The 22997-nt window shown below is 32.5% G+C and overlaps 1 protein-coding gene across 9 annotated transcripts in view; it reads right to left on the bottom strand.

Moving 5' to 3' along the window:
- Window positions 1–925: 925 nt before the first annotated feature.
- Window positions 926–22997, bottom strand: part of LOC128210198 (nuclear hormone receptor HR96-like) — a 164193-nt gene continuing 142121 nt past the window's right edge. For all 9 annotated transcript variants that reach the window (XM_052914386.1, XM_052914383.1, XM_052914381.1 and 6 more), the window contains 3 exons: window positions 18282–18510; window positions 8745–8911; window positions 926–7200 (listed from right to left, as the gene is read on the bottom strand). In XM_052914386.1, coding sequence (XP_052770346.1) covers window positions 6312–7200; window positions 8745–8911; window positions 18282–18510 — 1285 coding nt within the window. In that variant the 3' untranslated portion in view covers window positions 926–6311. The remainder of the gene's footprint in view (window positions 7201–8744; window positions 8912–18281; window positions 18511–22997) is intronic.

Below are 22997 nucleotides of genomic sequence, written 5' to 3' on the forward strand. Positions count from 1 at the left end.
CCACTCCACAGCATTAACCTCAGTACTGTAACCACACCACAGCATAAACCTCAGTACCGTTACCATGCAACAGCATTAACCTCAGTACCGTTACCACTCCACAGCATTAACCTCAGTACTGTAACCACTCCACAGCATTAACCTCAGTACTGTAACCACACCACAGCATTAACCTCAGTACCGTTACCACTCCACAGCATGAACCTCAATACTGTAACCACTCCACAACATTAACCTCAGTACTGTAACCACTCCACAGCATTAACCTCAGTACTGTTACCACTCCACAACATTAACCTCAGTACTGTAACCATGCCACAGCATTAATCTCAGTACTGTAACCACTCCACAGTATTAACCTCAGTTCTTTAAGCACTCCACAGCAGTAACCTCAGTTCTTTAACCACTCCACAGCAGTAACCTCAGTTCTTTAACCACTCCACAGTATTAACCTCAGTTCTTTAACCACTCCACAGCAGTAACCTCAGTACTGTAACCACTCCACAGCAGTAACCTCAGTTCTTTAACCACTCCACAGCAGTAACCTCAGTTCTTTAACCACTCCACAGCAGTAACCTCAGTCACACCATTGTAATTCTGAGACTGCAAAAACACAGTAAATCATCTACGTTTATTAGGCAGTAAAGGGGTAACCATATTTCTGATAAATGAATTAATAGTAGCTTTTGGTTGATGTACAGTTCTTGTTTGAGTTCACCTTTTCTAAGGGTTACATGGTGTATATTCATTTAAACAGGAATGACGTAATTTAATCAGGCTTAAGTTGTTGGATCAGTCAACTAAGCACATTACACGGAAGGGCATTACATGCCATTGTCGTTATAAACGACTTTTTTCACGGATTTGTCCACAGTTTAAGTCCTCACTTGTAATTGTCTTGCAGATAAGAAGATAAAAAACCATCTTGACTTTACACATATTTATTTACGCATATAACTTCACCATTCTGTTTTCAACATTACTATTTAAGCTTATATATAACATTATTTAAACATAAAGCACATGTATGATTATTTACAATGAAAGAGCATAAAAGTCACGAATGCAAGCGTTCATTACATGGCCAAAACGATTTCATAGTACATGTATTTCATTACACACACATAGTCATTACACAAACAGCGATGAGTTTTAAGTATTTAGGGAAAACTATGGCAGGAAAAAAGTAACTTTGCTTCCATATCCGTTAATGTTAAATTTTACAAAACTAAAATAATTGTATTCATATTCTGAACTGAATGGAAAACATAATTTTATTAAAAAAATAAGTTTCAAACAATTTGGTTTTAATGTGTAAAGAATGATTAGTGTTCTATGTAATACTACAGATTGTATTAATAAATTTACATAGATTAGAGATTTTTACCCAATTTTTCACACTTTTATAATCTCCAACATATATTCTATCATATAGCTATTATCTATACTTCAGTAAAATTCGGTATAAGGTTTGGAGTGAAAATGATGATCAAATCTCAAACAGTTAAAGATAACATATTCTTATTAAACAAGGTTTTAATGACATAGCACAAAGATATAAAACTAATAACAATTATAAAAGAAACCTTATAATTAACAGAAAAAAACAGAAACGAAAAACGATCAAATATAAATTAATCTGCAACACAAACAAAAAGAGTCATAATTATTTGATTAAAAAAGAACAGAAAAGAAATTTACAAATCCTTCAAATGATTAAAATAGTACCATCTTAATAACCTAAAATACAGTGACAAAGAGACATATAATAAAATATATAAGACAAAAAGGTAAACAAATTGATTTCAGTGGGAAAAAGTACAAGTTTCTTAAATGTTAAAACTACTTATGGGTGGCCTCCTCAATCGAAACAAATCTCTGAAAACTTGTTATCTGTAAATGATTACAACTCTTTATTAATTTTCCAACCATAGTATCAAACTACCGGCACCCACATGGTAAATCCATTCCCCACCCGCTTTAACATCTGTGTTTTCCATCATTACGGATAAATCCTCAAGAGCTTTAGGCATATTGTACCCCAGTAACTCTGTATCTCTCTTCAGAATTTATTTTCTTTCATCTTGAAGCTAGTTTAAACAAAGTAATAATGTAATTAACATTTTGTAATTAGCAGCATTGGGAGTTTCACACATTTTCAAGGCTATTTCTAAAGCACTTAATGACTTATAAAAGGCATTCTATCGTCCTGAATACGTCAATATGCTTTTCATAAAAATACATGCAAACATGAAACTCTTTCAGTTACATGTTGCGTACCAATACAACATTTTCTGAAGAAACAGGCAAAAATGTAAAGCGAAGTTACGAAGCTTATTTTCTTGAAAAAATATGTTACAACAATCTTAATTCTAAGTGAGCCAAAATAAAAATATCTTATTCAAAGCTGCAGATTTTCTACAAGAAAGCTACATGCCATTTAACAGTCATATTACTGGCTGCCAGATTCTTTCAGAATTTTCCCAGGAACGAAACACGAACCTTATTTGCCCTTTTAGGAAAAAGCCTAACTGGAAATATTTCATTTTTTTTTTTTATATCTTTTTATTTTTTTTTCAAATGAAAAAAAAACAATGACCCAAAGATCATCAAATTACAGTTTACTTTAGTTTTATTGCTATTTAAATTACAGCAATTAAATTCACACAACAGTACTTGAATCATGTTATGTAATCAGGTTTGGTAAGGTCAGAGTTTTACTGGGAGATGAAAACTATTATATAAGCTATGGAAATTTTTCTTTTGTCCCAATATTAAGATGCTAAATTTGTATTGCTTTTAAGCTCAGTTTGCAAACATTTAGAAATGATGTATCAACATTTGTACATCCATAATTATACAAATGAATAACACATTCAAATATAGCTTAAAAATGAGGGTGGTGGGGCAAAATGATCGGAGTAATGTTACATAAATATACTGCTGCCCTAAGCCTTGGATAAAAACAATCAAAACTTCTCAACAATCAAACAACAAAATATCAAAACAGCTTTAACAAACAATCTTGATTCTGAATTAATAGATGTAATCCAGAACTGTGTATATGTTTTTGCCAAATTTGTAAGCTCACAACTTGTTTATATGCGTTGCTGGTTTAAGCCACAATATATTTCAAATGCCATAACATTAATCCTTATTTTAAGTTGATGATTTAAATAAAAAAAAATATATAGCAAAAGTCATAAAATAAAAACAGTTAATCCAAGATCACATCCATTAACAAAACTTGAATATCTTTCAAGAAGATTATCTAGTTTTTTTAAATCGAGTTCAAGATAATTTCCTTTAATTAAAGAGACCAAATCAACTTCACTTAATTTGTGTTTTTTTTTTCTTTTGTAATCAAAAAACATATTAAAAAAAATAAAATACTAATTTAGTCTAGTAAAACTCATACTTATGCAAAAAATATGCTTTAGAATTTGAAAGATTAAATGAATGAAAGATTATTTTTTTTTAATATTTCTCTATAAAAACATTCAAATGTCCCTTTGATTTAAGGAAAATATTATTAAACATTTTTTTATTTTTTTTCTCTTGTAAGTTACAAAACAATATGTTTTGTTTACTTTACAACCACTCAAAAGTAGTTTAGTCCTGAAATCTTAGAATATCTACACCTCGTTTAAAACAATTACATTCAATATAATGGCACATAATCACTCTATAATAATATAATTACAGACATATAGAAGTAGAACGCAGTTTAATGTCATAATTACAGACATATAGAAGTAGAACGCAGTTTAATGTCATAATTACAGACATATAGAAGTAGAACGCAGTTTAATGTCATGAAAAATTACACTTTTTCTTTAAAATAATTTTGAAATATCATGCAATTAAAAAAATGTGTTCAAAGTTAATAAACTAAAACCAATTAAAAACAATTTGCAAAGATAAATATATTATTATAACAATCATTATCAGTCGAAAGTTGATATTCAGTTTTTATATTTTCCTGAAATAATGATAATATTTTTTGTTATTGTACAGCTTCTAGTACAACAGAACACTATTTGAAAGTGAAATATTGATTCAGTTACCTAACACATAAAACACAGAAAATACACATTTATTTATTTATTTAATAAGCCACATGCTTATCAGTCTTAAGTAAGAAGATTACTTCAGACACCTGAGATTTTCAGCTGTATAAAACTCAGCAGTTGTTACAATCATAAGTTTTGTCCATCAAAAGTTGAGGCTATTTATTTCAAAACAGTTAAAAATCTTTTTTACAAATACAAGTTCTAGTAATGCATTGTCCAGGATATGTTTTTTACACTATCATGGTTCTATGTCTAACATTTATTCCATAAAACTGTAAAAACTGGTTCTTAGTACAATTTACATTTTGCCGGTCAAAGTTTTGTACCATCTCTGTGGAACAACATTGAAATGCAATTATGTAAAAGTCTATGAAGAATATCAGTCTGAAATAGCTCAGAACACTGGAAAGAAGGGGAGGAGCATCTCGATGTATTTTAATGGATATTTTTTTCCTATTCTGTAATGGGGCTATTATTCTGTTTTTCCTAGAAAGAAGACAGTCATTAGAAGAAGAATATGCACTTAGAGTAGAGGCAAGAGACTTTAATGCACTGCAGAGTCTAAAACATGTGTTCAGATATTTCACACTTAATTTCAATCATTGGTATTTAAAATCTGTATATTTAGATGTCTTAACAGTGGCTCTTTCTTTCGCTTGAGAAACGCAAAACGAAATAAAAAAAGACCTTTAAGACCTTGGAATATATATTTCTTTTAACAAGAAAATAATATCTGCCACCAAATACTGGTGAATTAGAAGTTGAATATATTTACTGAAGACAGTGCAATGGTTACCTGAATTGAACAAAAAAAACATTGACTGGGTTGATCTTTCAAAGGCACTTTAACAAAATGTTAACAATATGTTTTTCCTTAAAAAACATGATGACATTTTGATGACCTCATGAAGCTGGGACTTGAATGATATTCTATGCTTAAACAGCTATTATTTTAACATCAGAGTCATATTGAATGTCATATTTTGACTACAACCCTAGTTATGTTGTGTTTCTGTACCAATTCTTACAAATACGAAAATTTCGATCTTTGTCTTATTGCGAAAGTTTAGTTTCCATGACAACCATCTGAGATGTAATGTAGCTGCAGTAAACGTTTTCGTTGCAAATGTGTGAATTACTTATGTGGTGTCTTAAAGACAAAAATATGTGATTAAAGTAACAAGGTCGAATTAACAACTGCCTAAACTGTTCACCGGAAATACACATTAAACATCTGTACATATTATATATCTTTATCACAAAATGTGTTGTGAGGTTTCACAATCAAACTTTTCACTTATAACAGTCTAACATAGTCTTAAACCTCATTATCATACAAATATATAAATTTATTATTGTGACATTTCCTCATTTATCATGACATCATCAGAAATGATGACATTATTGTGAACTATGACATCGTCAGAAATGATGACATCATTAACTATGACATCGTCAGAAATGATGACATCATTTACTATGACATCGTCAGAAACTCAGACATCATCAGCAACTCAGACATCATCAGCAACTCAGACATCATCAGCAACTATGACATCATCAGCAACTATGACATCATCACATAACATATCAAAACTACATCACTGACTCCTTATTTCATAACAAGTCATATTTCTCATGACAGTAAGGTCTGAGGTAAATCAATATATTATGGACGCAAATCATTCATTTTCTAATAATATAAATTTTTACTCTAAAATCTAAGAACGAGACAAAAACACATTTCTGGCAAAAGTTATGGACTTGACAATATATATGGCATGTCAAAATAGTTCATCAAGTTATATTTCTACACAATTTTAAAGTGTCATCATCAACATTTATTGTAAGTTTTTTTTCCGCCAAATAATTCCTACGGCGCAGATGTGTCCTCTCTTTTACTTTGTGAACAGTGTGAACAGTCAATGTGTTATGTTATATATAACATCAAATGATCAAGGCTTTCAGCCCCAAAACTGCTGAACCAACAGCAAGACATGTGTTCAACAAAGGGAGATCAATCTACAATATTAAATCTGACTGCTTAATTATCTCCCTTACACTATCTTTAACGACAAAACTTACAATAGATAACACTGCATCATCAGCAGAGAAAATATACAAATATCTCTGAACTTCAATGCCTTACTATTAGAGGAGAAAACACAAGCTATCTCCGAACTAAAATTATTTCACTCAAGGGAGCTAACAATATCAGTCCAACAAAACCGTCTCCATTCAAGGGGAGGCTATTGACGATGATGCGTCACTGTCCGTATCGGTGTCTGTGCCTTTCTTTTTCAGATGCAAGTCCATGACTTCCTTCATTAGCGGCTGGAGTCCTTCTGGGTTCAGCTTCAGCAACACTTGGGAGTGCTCCTCGTTCAAGTTACGAATGTCCGTAAGCTTCATAAGAAGGCGAGGGAACACTGATCGAGCAACTTGATACGGATACCTGGATTCAAGATATCGCTGAAGAAGTAGTGCATACTTGTCCTGCTCTGCTGAGATGTAGACTTTGTCGGTTACGTTTGGCCGATCAGGGGAGAAAAGCGAAAGCATGAGCAGTAATATCAACATGGTTTCATCGGCCTTCAGGTCAATCGCAAGTGACTTTACGAACTTCATGTGATCGTCGAACAAACCCGTCGGCCCACCGGGAATATTCATACCCGGCATCCCCATATCGCTCTTCTCGATTCCTTCCTTGAACTGGTCCTGCGTTAACGCTAGCGAGTCCTTGTCATATGGATCTAAGAAGTAATTATTTTCTTTATCGAATGAAATTACAGATCTAAGAATGAGCAACTCTATACTTCCTCCCTTCAGAAGACCGATTTGGTCAGTCTGAGATAAAGCTTTGAAAGCTTTCAACTTTTTGGCCATATCTACAACACGACGCACACTGACTTCAGCAATGTTCACTAGTGCGGCAAAATTGGCATTATCTCTCGGCACCTTAGACTCGATGGGTATTTCCAGGGAGGCACGATAAGCCCTGACGATCTCGTTTATGGCAGCTTCCTCTTCGGGCTCAAGCGAGCGGAGTTTCGCGGGTGACATACCACCAAGATTTGGGGAAACAACGCCTGACTGCGCCATACTCTTCTCGAGATCGCGCATCCTCCTACAGTAACGAGAAAAAAGACGACAGTAATTTCTGATGATTGTTACCAAACTTGTATTTGAATCAGTTAAAGACAACATTTAAAGTGTTTGAAAGGAGTTATGATAAAATCATGGATTTATTTCATCCATCACTGATTCAAGTAATAGAGGCTTTATACATGTAGGTGATTGAAACAGATATTGTTTAATTAATCATTGGATACAGCTTAATCCTATTGACCAACGCAAATTTTGATGCATATAATAATCATTAAAATATGCATATCAGTAGCATTGACAATAATATTAACATAGAAAAATAATAAATCATAACAATGCCATTTAGTACTTTCAGCTCATTAATATTCATTTTTCATTAATGACATGAATATAAATTGGTGACAATATTGGTATTACTTTATACAAGGGCAACTTAACTCGAGAAGATAATGAAATTTGAAGAAAGAGCATTGAGGCATGACATGACTATCAATGAAATTCAGGAAGTCTTTTGTCAAAAAAGAACAACAACAGCGATGATAAAAAATGATAATATTCCACTTCATCTACATAATTCAGACATAAGATTTACCATGTTTCTTTCAAATACAATTGACACATCATAAAACCCTTTGTAGACCACCAAATGAAGTATATAACAAACATGGTCCCCACATATGAAGTTTCGTATAAAAATGTTTAATTTACAGTGCATTAGTTTTCACAAGATGAAGCTCTTGCAAACGAAATGTTAGGTCATAAAATACAAGTGTTACTGACCCAGTGAAGTAAAAAAAAGCTGTCTGAGAACATTAAGGTAAATACTGTAAAACAATTTGCGTTCTAATATAATGTGCTTGACGAAGAGCGTGTCTTTTAAAGAGCCCTGTGTCTGACAGGCGTGCGTCATTCTTAGACCTCTGTGTGTTAAAATATGAACCCAATATAATTTCTCATCAAAAGTTTTGTTGTTAACAATATTGGTGTTGTGTGGCCTACTATTAGTACACTAGGGTGACATTTTATACTTATTACCCATAAGCATGTGCACTGTAAACAAAATGGCTACCAGTAGAGTGTTCAACCGACAAATGAATGGAATTTTCCTGTTTTTATTTGGGTTTCTATCCAATTTCGTCCTTGACCAGCCGATCATATTAATCACTCCAGAATGGGATTATCTTTGGATAGTTCTTCTTTTAACTGAACTTTATTTAAATTTCCTTTTACAAAAAAATGTTTTTCCTTTTTCTTTAAGTCTGGAGGATTTTCACCTCTGCTGATAGCTGGGGGATGTAGATATTTTTAGAATAATTTTTTGGCATGTATGATGATTTTCAGCCTGACTTTGTGACATTTTAGAAAGTAAGTGAAGTTAGGGTTTTCAGCCTCAAGTGATACTTAGATGCACTTAAATTAAGTGCATGGAATAACTCTTTATATTAGTCAGAAAAGTATCATCTTATATGGGTATAAGTAAAACATTTCTTAATATGGGCCACAATGTAAATTCTGATATGATTTTTTGCCATAATTATCTGTCTCACTACCTAACACAAATACCTGTTATCATCAATTCGTTGTCGCTTCCTCATCTTTTCTTCGTCTGTGAGAATGTACTCTTTGCGCATGCCGATTTCGAAGCACTTGCGTAGTCGACATCTTTTGCAGAATCGGCGATTTGAGACGTCCATCTTACATTTCTCTTCATAAGGGCACTTGAAGTAATCCTGGAAAATATTTGGAAAAATTCATGAATAATATAAGTTTAATATGGAACTACTACAGATTGTTCAAATTTTCTATGAGTTTCATTGTTGCCATTTTGCGTGAAAACATCATGATGCAACCTAGTGAAATATATGATTTAGAATCGATTTTAGTCTAATCAATTATGGCATCGCTAATTTTAAATGTAGCCAAATTGACCATAGCCAAAGTATTGCACAAAAAACAAACAAAAAACTCGAAAAAATAAAGCACTCAACTGTAATTTATTTAGGCTTGATTTTAAAAACAGCTGTTGTATCAATAACTCTGGAAAGAAACCTGTCCATTTAAGTGTCTGTTTTTAAGGGCCAAGAGGTGGACTATGACCTACATAAGTCTATAGCTAAACCTACATCTAGCCTTCTTTTTTTAATGCATTTTCAACCAAGAAGGAATATTTTAGTCAAGAGGCTTACATCCATGACCTGTTTGGTCAGAACTGGACACCATGACAGGAATTCAAAGCAATTCACCAACTTTTCTCTAACCGAATATTAACTTTCCCTAACCAAATTGCTGTTTAACCAAAAATGAAGAAACTGCCTAAGCCTTTTTTCTGCTCATTTTACAAATTGATTCCCCCTGTCCTCAGCCCCTGGTTCCAAATTTCCCTGACTTTTTTTCTGATTTGTTCTCAATTTCCAAATATCTCTGACCAATTAAAAGATTCCCTGACTTTTACTTGACCTTAAAAAACACTTGAACACTCATAGCCTAACATTATGAAGCTTGTTACCAAACAGAGATATTTTAATCATAGTGATGTGTCTTGCTACACAAAAGGCATTTCATAAAATGATTAGCTCTCAAAAGGACGGAATGCCAACGGCAATGCTGGTATATTAAGGGGCGCAGCTGGGTCACTATTATAGCATAAGTACCGTATTTTCTCGACTATAAGACGGGGAAATTGGGTCCCGATTTTTACCCCCAAAGTAGGGGACCCGTCTTATAAGCGAGTCGATAAAATATTAAAAAAAGATTCAAGTCAAAATCAGTTAAATTTTACATAGGGTATTCGTCTATCCAGTCTATCGTCTGCTGATATAAGTATGGGGCAATTAAGTAAACAACAACACGAAATCTCTTCACCGAGCGTGCTCTGACGTCACACAGTGTACCGTTATATCTGCGTTTTTTCTCATGGCGCGTGTCAGTATAATTAGTATGACAGATATATCAAATCAATAAATTGGAATGTTAATATGATGTAGGTACCTAACTGTCAATTTGATTAAGCAAACAAATGACAATGCAAATATGAATCCTTTATGTTCGTCGCCAATCAAGGGACAATATTGCCTAAAGCATTAAATTGCTAAACAAACACCTATTCATGCCTCGGCTTTTCGCAGTTATGTTATTGAAGCCATTTATTTTGCCGAAGAACTTCATTGGTGTCTCTAATAAAAAAATAAACTAAAACAAACATATGTTGTTATTAATTAATTATTACAATTTCGATAAGTAACGACCTGTCCTGCAAACTTATGTACTCATTTTTAACCTACCTCCAAATAGAGAGCTCACAGTTGCGCGCCATTTTCTTTGAGTAAAACAAAAACAGTTACCGCGAAAGTCGATAATTGTCCGTTGAGCTTGAACATTTTTACACATTAGGAAGAATTTTAGCATTTTAGATTTGCTTAAAAATTGACCCCGTCTTATAAGCACCAGATTTCATAGGCAAAGTTAGGGGGCCGTCTTATAAGCGAATCGCCTTATAGTCGAGAAAATACGGTAATATTATTTTCGTAGATGTTACACGCAGACAGATCCTTTTTTTGCAAAGTCATTAACATTTAAATTGAGGTGTGCCGCCAATAATAATGGTTACATCTAATGATACACGTTTTTGCTTAATTAATTTATATAAAAATCTGAAAATGAATATGAAAGGTTGTGACACAGACTATCACAATGTTTTTTATCAATCCATATCTGGAGAGTGCCTATTACAACATTGCCCTTAGGAATAAAACTTGCTGAAGCCGATATTTTCTGCAACGAAGGTTATGTTTTTCCGCGATAACGCATATCAAACATATTAGCTGAACAACAATTTGATTAAAACAGGTATTATTTTGCCGTGGATGTGATTGATCGAATTAAATTCAGTTCTCGCAATTCCGCGCAATGACGATGGAGCGAACACACAAAAGCCGTTGATTTTAAGACTGTTCCTTCCTGCGAGGAATTGATCCATACTATTAACATTTAACATTTTAGATTTGAATCCCTGCAAATCAATCACCTTTTTACAGTATAATATTGATGACTGGATACATGAAGATCACATACAGCTCGCGTACCACTGGGGTGACTGAAATTAAATTCTTCGCACAAGCTCAGCGTTTTCATGTCAAGACCTCTAGGTTTTCAATCTTTTCACACAAAAGGTTGTAATTATTTTGGTTATTTATAATTCATGACCATACTCATATTTTCCCAAAGTGCCCAGGTAGCTGCACAGTGGCTTTATTTTAAGCTATGTTTTAAATAGTGTTTAATTAAGCATCAAATTACACTAGACCCAGTTGTTGGTCGGCAATTTCAGTATCAATTTGAAATCGCAACCCTTACCCTTTCCACAACCTTCAAAAATTGGATTATGCAAAACCATAACTTACCGACATAAAATTCATTGGTTATAATAAAACATGTTTATGACTAAAAAACATTAGCGCAACTTTCTTTGACTTTTTGAAATACTGACTGAATTGAAGTGGCGAAACTGAACGATAACAATTTAACAAATTTATTGAATAATAATAAAAAATTTATGGCACTTTTGTGACAATTTTTTAACAAGACTCCATATTACGAGCATAAGTTTTTTTTATTTTTAGACAACTTCCCTCCAAAACTTACTAATACCTAAATCATAAACAATACCAGAAACCATACACTAGTTGATTATTATTCAGAACATTCATGGTTCTCAAAAAGTTCACCGAGTACGTTTCACTTCATGTACCCTCCAAATGCTGGTAAAGCATGAATAAGTTTGTATATCAGGAAAAAACCACATGGTTTAGATTTCGAGCCTTCTATTACCCTGAGCATGTGAGCATACATGGCGGTTAACCACGCTTGCTCTAATTCTGAATACCAAACAAACCGACAACCAACCGGAAATACCTCATAACTTGTTATTGTTTTCGTAAAATTTTGACTTTAAGAATTTAGTCGAAAAACGATACTAACATCATTTATACACTGAAACAATATATTTGAAGTAAAATTGACAATTTGTAATATATACCCTGCAGAATAGTGACTATTCAAATGTAATATAAACTTTGGCAGCCAAAATTGATCAGTTCATGTACTTTTCTTTCTTGTGGTTTAAAGAACAGACCTTAAGGCAATCTATGAACAAATACTAATTGTTTGGTTTGTTTGGTTTACGACCTGAATTACTTGTAAAAGTACATATTATCATCCTCTTAATAAAAGTACATTGTGTGCACAATTTGTACTGATAGGATTATAGTTTATGTAAAACAAATCACGAGTTGATGACAAATTGTTACCAAGTTGTTACCAAATTAAGCCACAAAAAATATTGTGGGCATTGACATGATTATTCAGAATTGTCTTAAAAGTTCAAAAACATTATAAGTGATTAACGATATTGTTGTTAAGTTTTAAAGGTATAATGTTTTACGATGCGCTCATATATCTAATTTATAAATGCTGAAACGGTTGTCTCAAATCTTGTTAGGAATACTGCAGATCCGTGAACCTTCCAAAGCAATACAGATTCAAATGTTAACAACATGATTATGTTAACAATGTTGTTAAGATATATAAAGTTTTCAACAGGCCCATTGTTACCTTCTGGTAATAACCCCTCTAAAATAAAATAAGTATTTTTCAAGAGAACATTTACGGGACCAATTTATACTAAAGAACAAGTTCTTCATCATGAACTTTATAAAAATAATAATTAGGGGACTTAAAGTTTTTGCGTTGAAACTCGGATAAGTGGATCACTAAAAATATTCTGCCACTGACCAATAAAATATATAAATCGACTCATACCGTACACCAATAGCCAAAATAGAGTGCATAAAATACAAGGCTCTTAAAATGAGTTGTCCGAAGCAATGAACCCCATAATTTTCAGACAAAATGGTAATGAGACTGCATCACATAAGATGGTTTTGTTTTGGTAAATAAAATACTAACAACCTAAATTAACCATTCTTAAATTCCATTTTGGAATTTTCAAAACATATCCTTTTTTCATTAGATAACACTATTGTGGAATATTAAGTAATGGATATTTTTTATGATTGCTTAACAAAACCATTAAATTGGCGTTAGCCGCGCTTATGACTATCCTTGGTGTTGAAGCTAAATTCTCTATACCGACCAGCAGGCGCATGCTGGAACTGCTGAATAATCAACTAAACAGAACAAGGTAATTAGTATAGGGAACTTTGACCATGGTTTTAGTCCGAAGTTTTCTAAATGATTAAATCAGATCTTTCTGGTGATCTCATTGGCTGAGACATGTGCATTAACACTAGAAGATTTAAATGTTGTGATTATGTAACTGACAAATGACAAACAGTTGAAAAACATTATCTTAAACAATGTAAATAAATAATATCTGGCAAAATGATGAATAACCTCGTTGAAATATATAAATTTGAAAGTGATAAATTTATGACAATGAACTAGAGAATAGAAAATAATGGGAAACATTTTTATCAATGTGAATAAAAACTGTGAACAAAAACTGAATAATTTGTTACAAACAATTTGAATATGATTTTCATTTCAACATGCCAAGAACAAGAAAGATTACGGAATAGTAGACAGTTATTATACTTGTTGCGTTGTAGATTTAGTATGACATATGTATAACACAGACATCGGCTCCGTGATTCTCAGCGATCCTCAACTGTCAAATACGCTTTCACAGTCGAAACAAATTTAAACATTGTCCATAGGCATGCGATGACAAGGTAAAAACATGACTTTGTCATGTGATCAAAATTGTCGAAGTATAATACCAAATTGTTTGAATATATCAGCCTCACATATAAATATCAGGGAAATATCTATCATTTTTTAGTCATTTCCTTAGTTTTTAAATGAACACATGATCTATTCAGTTTACTATGATTATAATTTCATCACAGATAAAACTGATATTTTGCATCACATGAATTTTTTTTTTTTTGCTCCACTAAAGAAAAAATCCTCACATAATAACACATAGCTGTCTGTAACTTATTTTTAGAGGACATTTAAGAAGATTGCTGTGGAGCTTTAACACTGACCGACATCTGTTGTATTAAAGTTAAAAATGTGGCATTCACTCAATTTTTTAACAAAGCCAGAGTTATGGGCCTTTCTGTACATGTGCGTATTGGCCCTGGGAACATGTGTACCAAGTTTCATCTAGATATCTTGGATGTTTAAAGAGCTATGAAAATGGCCAAGATAATGTTTTTGCATGCATTAACACTGGACTGAGGACAACGACCATTGAGGCTACCGACAATATCCTGACTTGATTTCTTTAAAAAAAAAAAGCCAAACAAATAATGTACCTTGATATAAGGGGGCATAAATAATATACCGAACTAAAAATGTTCACATTGTACAATTTTCCTACAAATCATTGTCTACTTGTAGTTATTCTTTATTACATAATCACAACAGCCTCTTGGTGTGTCATTAAAGAACTTAGCTTCAGGTTAATTTAATAGCATTCTCGGTGACAATTGTCGTTTATGACTTAGTTACAGCATTAAATGCCATAAGCGCAAGTCTTTAAATAATTTCATACGTTTTAACTTTTCAGTAAATGTCAATTTTCACATGTCAAAGACTTCTCAGTAAAAACCTAACAGAGCGTATATTCAACTAATGAATAGTTGAATTAAGGTGAAAATGACATTTTCAGATTTTATATTGTTTATTACCTTAGTAATGTTTTTAAATGAATGGAGCTGCTATATCATTTAATGCAATAAAATTCCTATTGACCTTTTCTGCATTTTTTCATTGCTATATTTTTTTTCTTACTGAGATTTTAGTGTATAATTGAAAAGCAGCAAAAGAATATTTTCTGGGCCCTAAAAAGGTATGTAAAAATGTACAAAATGTTTGGAATTTGTTTTTGCTGTATAAGAATTTGGCTGAATATATTTTATCATATTTCATATTCATATGATGTTGGCAAGCTTTGATTAGATCATGGTATTGATGAATTCAAATTAAGTGCCAGATCACTCTATTTGAAAACTGGATTCCAAATGTTCTTTCATTTTGAAAATTTGTACACACTCATTGAACCCAAACGTCTTCAAATAATTTAATAGTAAAATAATCTTTTCAATACGAAGGATCAATTTTCTTTTCGCATATGAATAAACTTTATTGTTAACCATTTCTATAAAATGTTTTATAAGTTAAATGCTTTAATACAAGTATCGAACAAACATGAAAATATTATTCATCTTTTTTTCTTTTTAAATGCTCAAAATTTACGCAATAAATATCACCTTAAATACACTTCATCAAATCTTCAGAATATAAGCCTCTTTTGAATTGAATTCATTTTCAAAAATCCTTAATTTTTTTATCATATTGAGTCTTTTTAAACACTTTGCCGAAAAAAAAGAAATTACAATACAAAATATCTAAAAACGTTTCTTCAAGTTGACAATATATCAATATTTACTCAAGATTTCATTATAATTTGTTCTCAAACTCAACAAGAGATGCAGAACATTTCCATAAATATCTGTGAATGGTGAAGTGATATAGGCCCAATCAAATATTATTTTGATTGTACTTTACTTGCATTCTTTGTATGTAAATTCCGAAGTAAAAGATGTTTACACCAAATGGAATTTATTTCAAATAAGGAAAAAACTTTCACAATGAGCACATATACGGTTCTTTTCTCAATCAAGAATTACCTTACCTTTAAGCAAACTGATTTTTGGTTATTCCCTTTGAAGTAAAGATTCCTGTTTTGCCCAACTTATTTTATTATTATTCATTTTAGCTGGATTGACTGATATATTTCATGTGAGAGTACCATGTTGTTACGACCCTGGTGGAGCTCAAGCCAGTGACCTTCTGTGTGAGGGGCCGACAGACACCTTAATAGTCATAACATCCTTACATGTTATAAAACAAAATTGAGTAATTCAACAAAAATGCCGCTGATCAAACGCCAACACCCATTAGACCTTGCACAAAACTCAATTTAATTAAGCAAGAATCGAGGGCCTTGCTGTACATGTGTGTATTGTATCTGGCAACACATGTACCAAGTTTCATTTGAAAATCTTCACTGGAGTTTGAGCTATAGCCTGGAGGTCAGGGAGGTTAAGTTCTTTGAATGACAACAACGCCACTGTTGATGACACAACACGACTATTTACTATACCTTGACCTTTTCCTTTGAAAATCTTACAAGATAAACGTTATATCATGAGTTATAAAAACAAGCAGACATTTTTGGGCTAAAGTGAAAGAGGGTACATGTTTTCATAAAGGTAACATTAAGTACTCCATACCAGACATCTATTTTTAACAACAAATCCAAGTGTTTAATTTGGTGGCATCTGTTTTCTCACTTAAGCCTTACTCCGGATGAAAAATTCAATCAGAGCAGTGTTAAAAATGCGATATTTTCTGTTTATTATGTCCTACCAATGTCATACGGTACACTTGGATTCTTCAGATGTTACGGTATTTGTAAATATATATAGAGAGACAAGGACGATATATTATAACTGAAAAATGTATGCAACATTTTTCTACCATGGTACTGAGCACTTTATTATTAATTTATAAATAAGATTGTATGAAATTAGGGCGAAAGAGTCATTCTAAGTGATTTTTTTTCTTCAAAAAGGTCCAAAAACAATATTAATTGTATAATTCTGTATCTTGTATTATTTCCTTAATAATAACTTACAAAACTAAGCAGCGGAGACTACCTGTACACGTTCTTAATTTTATACCAAAACGTTGATAAATTACGTAAACTAGAAAACATGAGGCTGTATTTTGTTTTTGAAAACTTGTTGAGGTTAGTAGAAGGTGGCATACACAGTTGTCTGTTTTGAAACCACATGGAAAACAAAAGGTTGTTTTATTGGCATCCATGTTCAGCTGTGTGTCTGCCAAAGCTATAAGCTCGTTCCTAATATTAACATCGAGGCGCCATTCAAGGCTATCAATTTTTCCTGCAAAGCGGCATCCTCCTTATAGATTGCTTTAATTTCCTGTCGCTTCTTTTTCACGTTTTTGTTTTTTGACATTAAGCATAACACACTGTAATATTCAATCAACTTAAAGCAATTGTTAATTAAATACTTAAAAACTTTGAATACTTCACTTGTTGTTAAATCCATTGACATCATCAATACGTGGAAAGCAAAACTTGAGAACGACTACTGTACATAACAACATTTTTGTTTATATGACTTTTTCGCTTTTATCTGTGACGTCAAGAGTTGCCATAGTTAAACATGAGCTTTCCAACTACCATCATCATCCTTTAGAAAGATGACGAAGCGAGCTTACTTAAGAACCATTCTCATCCCTTACAAGTTAGAAACCTGACAAAACAAAATTAGTACTTATAGTATGTTATGTGATTTTTGTTTTGTTTTTATGAGACTTTATTGTTTTTATCTGTTGTCAAGGTGCCATATATTTCCACAGCATGAAGTTTATTATCATCCGAGTCTCATCCCACCAGACATGCACTGTGAGAAAGCTATTTTAATACGTTGTACTGCACGTGATCCGGAGGGGATGGGTCGAGTACTGGGGGTAGTAAAGGGGGTCGGAGTACTCAAGTCGGTACTGAGTACTCACCATGAGGTTATATTGTGTAAGCATCTCAAAAATATGTGGGCTAAATCAGGCTCAAGGCAAGTAACTATCAATGATAAAGTTTTGTTCCTTTTTATTGCAATTTTTTAAATATTTCGTCAATCTCATAATTAAAACTGATATTGTGACCAGAATGTTATTTTTGACCACAGGTGACAGTATCAGTCATTTATTTGTTAAAACTGATATTGTGACCAGAATGTTATTTTTGACCACAGGTGACAGTATCAGTCATTTATTAGTTTTATATCTCAGACATACACTGCCACCTATTATTTTAAATTCAGGCCTCTTAAAGAAAAATGTTTCTATCAATTATAAGTCATATATATTAATTTCCCCAGGGTCTTATTAGCTTTGTTATAATGCAATGACGTCGATACTGAGTTTTGGCCATCAATGTACAATAGTATCGTATACTACCAAATGATGTCGAAATATACTAACCAATCCTTTTGGTGCATTTCGTCTGAAGAACGCTTTACATGATTCGCACGATATGGCATCAAAGTTGTACCCGAGGGCCCGATCCCCGCACACGCCGCAAAATTTGTCTTCCTTGTTTTTGCGACTCTTGTGTAACGGCTCCATGCCGTTATAGTCTGGCCGGAGATCCATGGGGCGATAGGGATTCGGGATGCCCTCAGAGTAACCATTACTGTTACTGTCCTCAAAACTGGAAATACAAAAGGGGAGGCAACGATGTAAATAACCTTTCACTTTTTTGTTTTCTTAACAAACTGAGGAGTAATTAACAATAACTCTTACTGTCTACAAGTCAAATATATAAAAGGTGAGACAACATTTTAAAAGTTTTGATTTTGATTGTCAGTTTGTTCCAGGAATAGGGTAAGGGTTACTTTCAGTACAATGTGTGATATTGTTGGGTTGTTTTTTTCTCTCAAATAAAACGATTGTTTATACCAACATTATAATTGCATATATAATTGCAGAGTTTAACTTTTCTTAAACTTATAATGATGGCATTGTTATGTTTATAGTGGAAGAAATATTTAAATTATACATAGAGGGATGATGATGATGATGATGATGATGATGATGATGATGATGATGATGATGATGATGATGATTAAAAATACATTTTAAATCATTACAAAAATATAAGTTTTAATTCAAATTCAGCTAGTCCATGCCTTACTTTCCATCATCATAAAAACATGTTTCTTTTTTACAAATGCTTTCTAAATGTGCAGATTTGAGTAGCTAAAGCTAGCTTTACATGCTAATACCTTATAATTTCATAGCTCAGTGAGCGAGAATTACAATTTAAATATTCCGACATGAATACCGAAAAACGACCATCATAATGATTTTGTGACCTCCCGTTTCAAATGCACCGAATGAACCCCGATTGATTCACCTTTCGCACAAAAGCAAAGCCACAAAGTGTGACCTATATACATGCTAATATCGTCAATCCTACGATCCTACGAAGCTAACATATTGAACAACCATTGAGTGGTTCCCAATCTCGCTGAACAAACTGCTAAACAACCTGGCAAATTGACAGAACGTTGTTTACTTGAAAAACAAAAATATGTTGGTCTCCGTATCTGCAGTTTTTAAGTATACAAATATTGACAAATGCCCTCAAAAAACATTGTTTCAATGAAAACACTCCAGAATATCAATATTAAAGGTACAGAATATCAATATTAAAAGTATTCATCTCAGCACACTTGAATAGAATAGCTGTCTGTATTATGTAAATATCTCCTGAAATATCATTATAGTGCATTAAATCTTGTCATGGTTTTACCGGAGATTAGCACAAATCTTCGCTTAGAAATCGGTTTTAAAGTCTTAAACAGTAAAAAAACAAGCAACACTAAATTATTTGTACAATTAAGTGCCATATTATATGTAATGCACGTTTCAAACAATTATTCAATCTTTGAAAAGGGAGATTTAAGTAACATAATAAATAGTTCGGCCTGTGGAATTATGAGATTTCCTTTTCACTAAAAGATTATTTTCCCAAGATTTCTACCTAAAACATATGTGCAAAGCATGTATCCGGTTCCGCCATAGATCATTAAAATACATGTGTTTTAAAGGGACACCTCCACGTTTTATAGGGTCAGATGTAAAAATAAACATTGCAAAAATGTGAACAAATGTTTCAATGCGATAATGCATCAACATAGTTAAATAAAACTATAGTGTTTACAATTATTTAGGAATGTGACTTAAATTACACACTATTTTGTGTAAAAAAAACATTATAATCATTAAGTAACACTATAATTGAAAACTAATTTATTTTATGCTTGAAATTACAATGTTAGGTTCATATGAGTATCTGCAACATGCTGTTATGTGTTTGTTTATATAAGTTAGTTTTAAAATAACACCATTTCAATATAGCTTTAAGTGTGTTAAGTCCCTTTAAATTATCAAAGGAATTAAATGCTGTCTTCTGCAAGAATATATCTTTTTATTCTGGAGATAAGATTTTGTGATAAATTTTTATTGCCATTGTTCAATAAGGCCTTTGGTAATTTATAAGTTAGTTGTCTTGTCAAAACTTAAGTTCCTAAAATTAAGATCAACATTACATTTTTTTTTATAAAATTAATCATTGACCTTTCTAAAATCACATATCAACCATTTGCTGTTGTTGTTGCTGCAGTTTCTTCAAGGCCATTTCTGAATAATAAACATTTCAGTGAAAAAGGTACTTAAATAGAGTATGATTATGTTATTACCAAGTTTCATATTCCTCATCAATATTTCAATGATTTTCATAGAAGTCAATTTATGTCCAAAAAAATCCTAAATTCAGTGTTCAATAACAGCTTCTAATTTTTGTGTATTTAAGCCAAAATGAAACAAAATCTCACAGAGAGGAGCTTGCATAGGAATTCAACTTCTTAACAACAAATCTTTTATCCACCCAAAATACTGGATGTCAACATTGAATAACCAAAAATATTTATGATTATCACAAAAACTTCATTGTTCATTTTACAACAATTAATTGCCCTTATCTATATATCGCCTTTCAAAAAGTTTGTACCCGATGAACTTGCGGAGAACGAAATTGTATACCACCAGTAAATGAAAATCGTTGCATGCCAGTTTATTATAGCGGTAAATAAGCCGTAATTTTACACCTTATATAACCTTAACAAAATAAAAATTGGATATTCACCTCTCTTAATCAAATCTTTACATTATAAAAATAACCTGACAAATTTTTCGATAATATCAATCACTGACTCAAATTACTGACTTGATCAGAATTTGATCAAACTTATGGAGACAAAACATCCCGATAAAGGCTCACATGCACCTTTGCCCTCCGAAAATTCCCCCCTCCCCCTGTTCCCCAGCTCTTTCATTGTTGGCATGAGTAAGTTCCACCGCAAAAAAAGATAACAAATAACTATTATTCTAGATTTGAAGCGCCCAAGGACCGTAGCCCTCAAAGTCCATTTTTTGATGATGTCATCCATACTCAGTATTTCTGACAGTTTCTTTTGTTTAAGTTTTCTTTGTTTTAATTTAACAAAAAAGAATGCTTTCAGTATTTTTCCAAAGATAGGCACAGGGTTTCCAAAGACCATGGCAAGGGGACACCAAAATGCTTGGCTGTTTTAGATAATTACCAGTTAACAAGGAACACAATTCATGAAATATTTAACCCAGAGTGATTGTACATTTAAATATAACCTACTTTTTCACACATTGCCATTTGCGAAACCATGTCTACCATTTCTGATTGACACAGTTTTAACAAGTCTAAAACTCGTGACAACTCATCGTTTAACGACGGCTTCAAAGCATAATATTTTGAAAGTAATGAAAGTATTAATAAATCAATCATTTTCTTTTAATCATAACAAAAATAGAACAGTGCAGGATGCAATTATTGTATTTCTTTTGAAAAAAGTGTTTTGAAGAACACGTTGCAATGCCGTTCCAGGTTAAAATGAATGCAATCAATAGAATTATTGGTTGAGGATCGATACATCTCGCTATTATATTTTCTTTTCTTCCTTTGATAAATGTTGAAGCATTTCCAACAGCAGAGCAATAAAACTCTACTGCACAGGCAAACACACCTTAATATTCCTGCATGAAATATTTATCTTACTAATTTCATATATCAATGCATTATAATATAAGGATGATTTGGTAAAAGCAATAACTTACTTATGATAAATTATTCAACCCAAAAGTAGAATGACTAGTACTTTAAACAAGAAATGACCTGTGTGTTGTTTTTCTACTTCTTGAAAGGAAGAGAAGTTTTCCGCGATCCACGATCTGATTTATCCAAGGGGCATTACCCAAAAGAGTATTCTAGCTCAACCAGGGGATTAACTCAAGAAAGGATTTAGGTTAAACAAGTGTTAAAACTCTGAAGAAAGTCTTTTAGCTGAATAAGGGGCATAACTCATAAGACCAAATTTAAGCTTAACATTAGGAGCATAACTGAAAAAAGTAATTGAGCTGAAAAAGGGGCATAACTTATAAGAGTATCTTAGCTAAACAAGGAGCATAACTCCAGAAAGAATTATAGCCTTATAAATGAGACTGCACTTTTGCACAAGGGCAATGCTTAAAGGCTGTTTCTTCAAATGATGATAAAAAATATGATGGAAGTCATTAAAAGTCTGAGTTCGTATTTCCTGAAATAACATATCATTAGCGCCAATAACAAGTAACTCCGGCCTTCATTTCATTAAGCCTTAATTCTACCAGCATCTCCACATCTTTAAAGTTCAGGATTACAGTATAGAAATAATTGGCAAGATTGTAACATGACAATCTAATAAGGTATGACACAAAATCCGCCAGGATGAAGTGGGTTTTTTTATAATTATAATTATTAACGTCAGAGAACCAGTCTAAGGTCTATAATTGTGACTATCAATTAAAGTCATAGAAATATAAGGATTCAAGCCGAAAGAAGTTTACTAAGAAGCCATTTTCATTAATAAAATAAAATTACTGAGAAAGAATGAGCGGTTCCCAAGTATTATCCTTCCAAAATAGGCTTGAATATAAAGTCAAAACATGAGTACCACAAGTGGATGCCGAAGCTCTTCTAAAGGGCCAAAATGATTTAAGCCATAGTTATAAGCCTTGCTTCACATGTGCATTTCGCATTGCAGTAAACAAATTTTGGTCCTT

The sequence above is a fragment of the Mya arenaria genome, chromosome 12 (genome assembly GCF_026914265.1).
Source record: "Mya arenaria isolate MELC-2E11 chromosome 12, ASM2691426v1".
NCBI lineage: Eukaryota > Metazoa > Mollusca > Bivalvia > Myida > Myidae > Mya > Mya arenaria.